General features: G+C 34.4%; 1 protein-coding gene across 1 annotated transcript; it reads right to left on the bottom strand.

Moving 5' to 3' along the window:
- Nucleotides 1-5,145: 5,145 nt before the first annotated feature.
- On the bottom strand, nucleotides 5,146-7,549 carry LOC149408867 (soluble calcium-activated nucleotidase 1-like). Its single transcript, XM_089650361.1, has 2 exons — nucleotides 7,287-7,549; nucleotides 5,146-5,351 (listed from the first exon to the last, which is right to left on the bottom strand). Exons 1-2 carry the CDS (start codon nucleotides 7,509-7,511, stop codon nucleotides 5,148-5,150), a joined length of 429 nt encoding a protein of 142 aa, XP_089506487.1. The 5' UTR covers nucleotides 7,512-7,549; the 3' UTR covers nucleotides 5,146-5,147.
- Nucleotides 7,550-8,795: the final 1,246 nt, after the last annotated feature.

Genomic DNA, 8,795 nt, shown 5'->3' with positions numbered 1-8,795 from the left:
TGGCAAAATTTGCCATAATTTTTGGGTCTGAACAGTTTATATTATTAATGTACAACGATTTAATTTCGGAAGATTTATTAATTTTTGTTTTAGATATATTACGAAAAGTTTCCCACAGACGTTTTGGCGTACAGTTATTTTCGTAAATAATTTTTTTATAATAATTTTCTTTGGTCGATTTAATTAAATGTTTACATAAATTCCTATACTTTTTATAATGAGCTTGTACTAAAATATTTTCAGGACATCTTTTCGCCTTTTCGTGTAATTGATTCCTTCTGTGAATAGATTTGACAAGGCCAGGGGAGATCCAAGGTGTGAGTTTTACTTGATTATTTGTTATGTGTATGTGACTAGTGTGTTTAGATATATATGAATGTAATTTTGTGATAAATTCATTCATTGCTGAGTCAGTATCAATTTGGTCTAGAACGTTTTGCCAGTTTTCTGATCGCAAGTCTTCGACTAAGTTATTGTAATTTGTTCGAGGGACATATTTAATTTTAGCATCAGTGGGAGGTTTGTTTTTAAGACAGAGAGCTGTGGTGTAGTGGTCTGAAATGGTAGTGTGAAAAACAAATGAGTTGATTAGGTTAACATTTTTAACATTGATATGGTCTAGGCAAGATTTACTCATGCCCTGTTCTCGAGTAGGGCTATTAATTGTCTGAATGAATCCATTTTCAGTAAGCAGGCATAAATAATCGTTATATTGACGATGGTATTCGGGAATAGTATTAATATTGAGATCGCCTATGATGATTTGACGTTCTATTTTTTTTGAACTATTGATGATTGCTTGAAGTGAGCTCAAAAAAGTGTCGATGTTTTGGAAAGCGGGTGATCTGTAGATTGCAAAGATACATAAGTTGTTGTTCAAAACAATTTTCAGACAGTTTGCTTGTGATAATAAAATTTCATCTACTTGTGCTTGTATTCCGTCTCTGATGTAAACAACGATTCCACTTGATTTATTTAAACTTATGTTAGTGTGATATTCAGAGTAATTTTGTATAATTTTGGAGGTGTATTCTTTATTTATCCAACATTCCGACAAAATTAAAACATCGAATGAGTAATTAAATTGATCAAGAAATAATAAAAAATCATCGATTTTTGAAATGCTTCTGATATTCTGATGAATGATTTTTAGGCTATATGAGCCCCAATTGTATTTGTTTAGATTATTTAGATCATAAATAACATTTGTGTTATAATTTATATCGGAATCATTATAATTATCATATGGTAAACGAAACATATTTAGTATATTTTAAATAAGTGTAGTATTGCGTAACATAGTTATTATATTTTAGATTAACGTTGTGCTGTGATAAACTTTCGCATAATATAAGTTTTAATACAATATCTAATTTAGTTTTATTGACACCTAAAATTACTATGAAGCTGGTGATAATACAAGTTCCTAGCAGGTAGTGGAAAGCAATAGACTTGATGAAGCGGGAACAACGACTAAATATAATAGTAAACAAGCGAGACGAAATATACCTCGAGAGCGAAATTGGTACAATTTTATCACAGTGTTGACAATTTTGATTCATCGGAAATGAGAATAGCATTTGATCCCGCCTCTTTTCTAATATATATGTTCCCTCCTTTAACCCACGCGAATCGAAACATACGTTCCTTGGCATATTGGCGTGTCTTAAACCAGAGCTGCTTTGATCGAAAGGTCAGTTGTTCGGAAACATAGATAGGCGAGCGAGGACCGGCAATTCCAATGTTCAATGTGTTAAGTTTGTCTTCGGTATTTTGTTGATTTTTATTGTAATTTTTCACATCCGCTAGCAGCTGATCTCTAGCTAGATTCGTCTTTAATTTGATAACTATTTCTCTCGGATGATTCTGTTTATTATTTTTTTTAGCTGACCGATAGATAGAGTCGATATCTTTAGTTTGAATCGAGGATTTTGTAGTCTGGCAGATGTTGAACATTACGTCTTGTAAATTCTCCCCGTTGATTTCAGGAATGCCTCTTATTTCGGCATTATTTGCTTTGAGGGCACGCTCTTGAAATTCTAGACCATTCTCCAGGACCGTAATTCTGGCTTCCAAAACGGCGTTCTTCTTCGTGAGCTCATCATTCCGTTGCTCCATGTTACGAAATCTGGCAAGAAAGTCCTCATACTGCGCACTTATGAATTGGATATTTTCTAGAATTTTATTATTTTGGTCCAAAATATCATTTTGTTTTTTTTCCAAATTAGTCGTTTTATAAATGACTAACTCTTGCAGTTCTTCTAGATTAGTTGATGGTTGGTAGGTGGGCGTTGAAGCTTTGTTGGTCACTTTTTTTGATGGTTCCAATGTTGCGGTATCACTGGTGGTCTCCGTTAAAATAGTAGCACTTGAGGCGGCTGAGCGAGTATCCTTTTTGCACTGCTTGCACTTCTGTTGGGCACGCCTTTCTTGAGTAAATCGACGGTATGTATTCTCATTTATGCCTCCACAGGCTAAATGATAGGTGCCTTTACACGTCGCACACACAAATATTGAATCGTCTGAAAGGACGGCTTCTGGACATACTCTGCAGTGCATCTTGAATAATATATTTACTTCCCGCCTTATAACGACACTACGATGATAATCGAATTAGGTATATTGGTTGAACTTTATAAATTATAAAATAAAAATAAAATCGCTTTTATTTTATTATTCTGGATTTGGTAAGATTCGATCCTAGGATCATCAAATGTCTGCACCAAATTCAGGTGACGCCTTAGACCACTGAACCAACCAAGGCTTGCGGCGGACTGTGGTTTTAACGGCTTATAATATAACCGAGCACCTGTAAATTAAATAATTTACTGTTCTTTTCAATATTATCAGTTCACTTTTGTAATTTTATTATTTTTAAACACTATCACGGGACCAATAATTATGAACACTTTGATAATTAATTATATATCACCAACAGATTGAATTTCAAATTAAACTGGGAGATAATATGACAAATTCACTGTAAAATGACGCTGATCTGTCACCTCACTTCAATATTTGTTCTTTTTTAATCACTTAATTGAAGAATATTTCTTTGTTAATTAGATGTGACACTATAATCATCTGTGGTAAACACGGATAAAACTTAAACTTTGTTTTATAAGCGTTTTAAACTTTATATTTTAATTGTTTTGTTCGGAGCGATTGATTTGCGTGTACGTTAGTTAGTAGGTAGACGGTGTATGATATATTCAAGCGGATATTTCTGTAAAAGTTAATTCCTACAATTAAAAAACCCCAGGTGGTATTTAAGATTTGGCATTGGTACAGCGGCTGATAATATTGATCGAAACTTCACAAAAAATTGTTTTTGTTGGAAAAAATATCAATCATGACCTAAAAATACTTTTCAAAAGATTGGAGTTAGGATTATTGTGGTACTCTTTCAGAATACAGAACGGTAGAACGTCCCATAATGTTATGTACCTGCGCTAATGCAGGCCATTCTATTTCATTTTAAGAACATGATCAATAATACTAAATTACCATTTTTAAGTTTGTTATAGTAACTGGCACTTGAAGTGAAATGACACTGCGCTGTATAAATGCTATGTTATTATTATTATTCCATATCATGGTACTAAGAATCGGACACTGAAAGTTTGCAAATAAAACTGTCGTTTTACAATAAAAAAAATAGTATTTATTTGGAGTAAAAAGCGTATGGTAACATAATATAAGAAAATAATATATTGCATATAATATATTAATATTAATGTGATAATAAATAAACAGGAACTATGCAAAATTTTACGCCCTCAGTAGCAAGAATCTAACGTCCAGATTGCAGCATGTGTGACTTCGGAGATTTAATATATGTTTCTTATTTATTTCACATTTTTGAAAAACAATATTATTTAACCGATAAATGCTTTATACACGTAAAATAAATTATTCAAATATTTGCAATAAAATATTATTTACAATAAATCACGTAATTTTAGTTGCCGATAGCACTAGGGCAGGTCCACTAGGCTTGCCGTCTGGGCAGCAAATGACGATTGTTTGAAAGGGACTTATGTAAATCCGAATGTTAGAGAGAGCGCGCTAACATTCAAAACAATTGGAATGAACAGACGTAAGTGACTGCCGTGAAAATATTTAATAAAACACAACCTGAAATAGAGCAAAAATCGCTCTAAAAATGCTTTAGTTGTATTTAAAGATACACTGAATTTTTTCATGCCTTTAACATATTAAATAACAACAAAACGTGTTTTTAATAATTTTCGTAGCTTACTTTGTGATTTTTTTCTATCGAGGGAATTTTATTTAATTCACTTTTCGGCAAAACAAATGTACAGATATTATCTGAAAAAATAACATATATATTTTTTTGGAACTTAAAAACTTTAGTTAGCGAGAAACTTGTTATAAATCGGTTGAAATTGGGTACGCGGGGGTTAAGCTTTCTTCAGTATATTTCAAATAAATTAAGAATAAGACCAGTTGTTTTGATGCATTTATTAATCTTGTTGTCTTATATTTTTGGGAGTCAAAAATCATTAAAGAACCGCCCCTGGATGTGACCACGGATTTTAAGGAGAACTGTGTTGAGATCTTCAAAGAATTAGGATCTTGAGAGAATTAACGGAAAATTAAAAAAATTGTAGTAGGAAAAAACTTCAAGACGATTTCTAACAATAAAATAAATGTCAAATACCCTTGGTGTTGCCAAAGTAATGAACATTTTTAATTCCATGTTAGTAAATTTCTACATAAATAAGGCCAAACTGTAGGTGTATTGTTTAATATCTTGTTTTTATGGCAACTAAAATTTATAATAAATAGTTACAGAATTCAAATTTCGTAAAAAAAAAATACAACTTTATGATTTTATTCGAAGCTGCTAAAATCGCTTTTTAACCCCTCTTAAACTGAGCACCTCAAATATTTCACTAAGGACGGGTTGTTTCGGAGAATTTGAACAATTCATCAAATTTCAACGTTCATTTTCGGGTTCTGTGAAAGACTTATTCAAGTTCTGTTTTTATATCATTGTAGGCTAGTTGCTTGACAAAACTGAAATAAAAACAGAACTTAAAAAACTCTTTCACAGAACTTGAAAATGAACGTTGAAATTTGATGAATTGTTCAGATTCTCCGAAACAACCCGTCCTTAGAGTTTAAATAAACTCAAGTCCTTCAAACTTCATGTTTGAAATTAGCGTTTCCTCCATCAACATCTCTCCGTTTATCCGGAAGGCCATGATGAAGGAAGCGGTGGTACCCTGGAACTCCATTGTACGCAATGCTACTATGGCCTCGTCATTGCTCCCTGGAATGAACTTGAATGAAGAGTAGCCGTGAGTCGGGGAAGGCGAACCAACCTAAAAAACAAAACAAAAAACTTATAGGGGCGAACAGTACATACATACATACGTATTAATGTGTATGTTTAACCTTTTTGCAGTTGAAATGGTGTGTAGATTTTCATTATAATCTCTGTTGACTAGTGTTTGTGTACGTCTGTTTAAATTTAACTAGTATGATTGCAATTTGATCAAAAGGTGAAACGGGGTGAGAATCAGTGTTTATTGAGGACATTTAAAATGTCAAAATAAATATGGTACATTCATATGGCAACATTTTGGTAGGTAAGTACTTCATTAATTTGCAATAAATGGGAAAAATCAATTTTTTCGCACTGACATACCATCGGGGACTTTTCTGTGGGCCTTTTAAAGATATACAATAACGTAGTACATTATTTCGATGTAGGTATCTCTTAAGTTTTAGCCAGCGTTAGCAATGTAAGCACCCAAAACTATATTTTTAAGACTTTATTACAAAACATCGACTTTGTCTACTTTCTATAAATATAATGCGCATGTATTATATATATATATATATATATAAACCTTTCGGAAAAATTTCTCAAAATGATAGTGAAACCCCTATCAAAATCCGTTGCGTACTTTACAAGAATTAAGCGCACAAACAGACAGATGCGGATAGTGACATTGTTTCTACAATTTAGAGAAGAAAAACGTAATTTAAATTTTTTTTTTTTAAAACGATAGAAGTGTGTTGCTGGCATGATCGTGTAGTAAAATTTAGCTTTATTTTTTCTTACTTTGGGTGAAATTCATCAAATATTATAAAATAGCAATATAATTTGGGAGACCGCTGCCGAGGGAACCAATTATTGGATTACCAACACCTCTAGGGAGAGAGACTGGTTGAGGGACACTTTTCGACCTCTCTAGCAAAACTCTCTCGTCCCATCGCCCGTTGCTGCAGTAGAAGGGATGGATTCATACGTCTGTCACTCCTGGACACACTGACCCTCAGATTCTTGCCCACCCCTCATACCTTTTTCCTTCCAAGAACTTTCTCTCCTTCTTTTCCCTAAAAAATCCTCCATATAGCATCCCTATAGATGACATGCCTATGTCATATTTGGGGATGCTGTGTGGAGGGTCTATTTAAGGAAATGAAGGAGAGGAAGTTCTGGAAACGTATTAGGTCGAGAGAACCTGACTGGAGAGATCATAGGGTTTCCCATAACCGGCCTCTCCTGATCCGACCTGGACAAACCTCAGCCCTGCTATGCCTATGGCAGAGGTTTTACTTACCCAATAAATGGTTCCAGGGGCGGCGCTATATCCCAAGTTTTACATGAATAATCAATCACTCCCCAAAGTTTCCCAGTATGAGCGTGGAACACGGTGTATATTTATAAAAATCGACATATCTATCCTATGTAGTTTCCCCATGATAGCTACTTATATTCAAGGAAATACAAGGCTTTCCTGCAATAATAATAATATTTGGCTGAATTATATAGCGCCGTTTTCGTGAAAAATCGCCTCAAGGGCGCTAATAAAAATAAATAAATTTCTGTGACTTTTGAAAATGAACAATTATGACATTTAACATGGAATTTACGACGCGCTTTTTCACCGTCATAAAATAAATATGTTTGCAAGTGACAAAACAACAAACTAAAATAGTATTAAGATGGATAATTTCCTTGTCAAGCAAATAAAATATATTTTAGTATTTTTGTTATTTGTTTTTGGGGTATTATGCCGTGTTGCGCTAACTCCTTCCTTAGCCAACGTTTCGGACAGCATTGCAGTGTCCATCATCAGGGCAGATGTGTTATTTAGATCATATTTAAATCATATATATTTTAGTATGCTAGAACCATTTTTTAAGGTTTAAAATACCATCAAATCTAGCCAATTGCGGTGAGTTCCTAGCATATCCGCTATGGATAAGCTTGAATTACAACGGTTAAGTACTTTTTTTGAACCTACATTGACTACGTTAATGTCTGAAAACTCGGGATTGGCTGTGATGAGCACATTACATCCCTTGCTCTCATCCTTGGTCTCGTTGTAGGGCTCCTTGGAACACCTGCGTGGCAGGAAGACCCATTGGTTCCTGTGCGGAGACCAAGAGCCTGACTCGTGGATCATGTAGCCAGGCCAGTCTATACCGATGGCACGACGGATCTGCTTGTACGGCAGGGCCCAGTTCATGTGGCGAACCTGCAAAAAAATGTATTAGAAATGAGACCTCTGTTTCAACAAATACTTGAGTTGGGTCTTGTTGAGAATCAGAATAACAGAAGAGTATGTATGAGGATATACAGGGTTTTCCAATAAGAGGTGTTATTTTGAATAGCCCGCTATTTCAGTAGAAGTTACTTTTGAAGCTGTCATTTTTTGACATTTGACAAGTAGAAATTACGCCATTAATAAAAATGGAACGATACACGCTTCAATAACGCATTGAAATTATTAAAGTTCACTTGAGTGAATCAAATGCCAAACCATCTTGAGTGATGAGGCCCATTTCCACCTCGGTGGCTTCGTCAACAAGCAAAATTGTCGCATCTGGGGCTCGGAAAACCCAAGAGTTATTGTTGAAAAGCCTCTCTATCTTCAAAGTGTGACTGTTTGGTGCGGTTTATGGTCCGGCGGAGTAATAGGACCTTACTTTTTCGAAAATGAGGCTGGAGCAACAGTTACGGTGAATGGATTGCGCTATCGAGAGATGATTAATGATTTTTTATGGCCGGAATTGGATGGTATTGATCTGGACAACGTTTACTTTCAACAAGACGGCGCTACGTGCCACACAAGCAACGAAACCATTGATCTTTTACGATTGAATATCAAAATAACACCTCTTATTAGAAAACCCTGTAGAATGTGAATGAAGGAAGGCGTGCCGGACTATCCTCTCTGCCTACCCTTGCGGAGAAACGGTATGATGGTTAGTTAGTTAATCTCTATTTTATTTCACTTTGTAGCAAGATGTCCCCTGCATATAATTTATTTTTGGTTTATTTCAATAGATTCCACATGACCGGAATAACTGTATGATCAGTTTCATCATAAATAAGGAAAAATTGAACTTACTTAGCCCAGTATACATGTATATACATATCGTTTTATCTTTTCAGTGGCTACAACTGATATTGTATTCGCAGCAAATTTTTAACATTGCATACATATACATAACTTTATATTTAACGAGCTATACTCCGCCACGCGTTGCTGTGGCTTAGTATGTATGTGCAGATAGAGAAACAATAGTGCGAGTTGCTCTTACGTCCAACAGATGGCGTTGTTTTAAAAAAAAGCATGTTTGTTCAACAAATGGCACTGTTTTTCAAACAAAGAATGTTTGTTTAACAAATGGTGCTGTTTTTCAAACAAAAAATGTTTGTTCAACAAATGGCGCTGTTTTTCAAAAGAAGCATGTATGTTCAACAAATAGTGCTAGTTTTCAAAAAAGCATGTTTTTACCTGTCACAG

Source organism: Hesperophylax consimilis, unplaced genomic scaffold, assembly GCF_061612785.1.
Source record: "Hesperophylax consimilis isolate HC1 unplaced genomic scaffold, BYU_Hcon_1.0 scaffold_47, whole genome shotgun sequence".
NCBI lineage: Eukaryota > Metazoa > Arthropoda > Insecta > Trichoptera > Limnephilidae > Hesperophylax > Hesperophylax consimilis.
This window is presented reverse-complemented; position numbering and strand designations above follow the sequence as displayed.

Excerpts from the sequence above, each read along its gene's own strand:
- LOC149408867 (XM_089650361.1), bottom strand. The coding sequence starts at position 7,511 with ATGAACTGGGCCCTGCCGTACAAGCAGATCCGTCGTGCCATCGGTATA. Across the intron at positions 5,352-7,286 it reads CAGACATTAACGTAGTCAAT|GTTGGTTCGCCTTCCCCGAC; the intron begins GTAGGTTCAAAA and ends TTTGTTTTTTAG.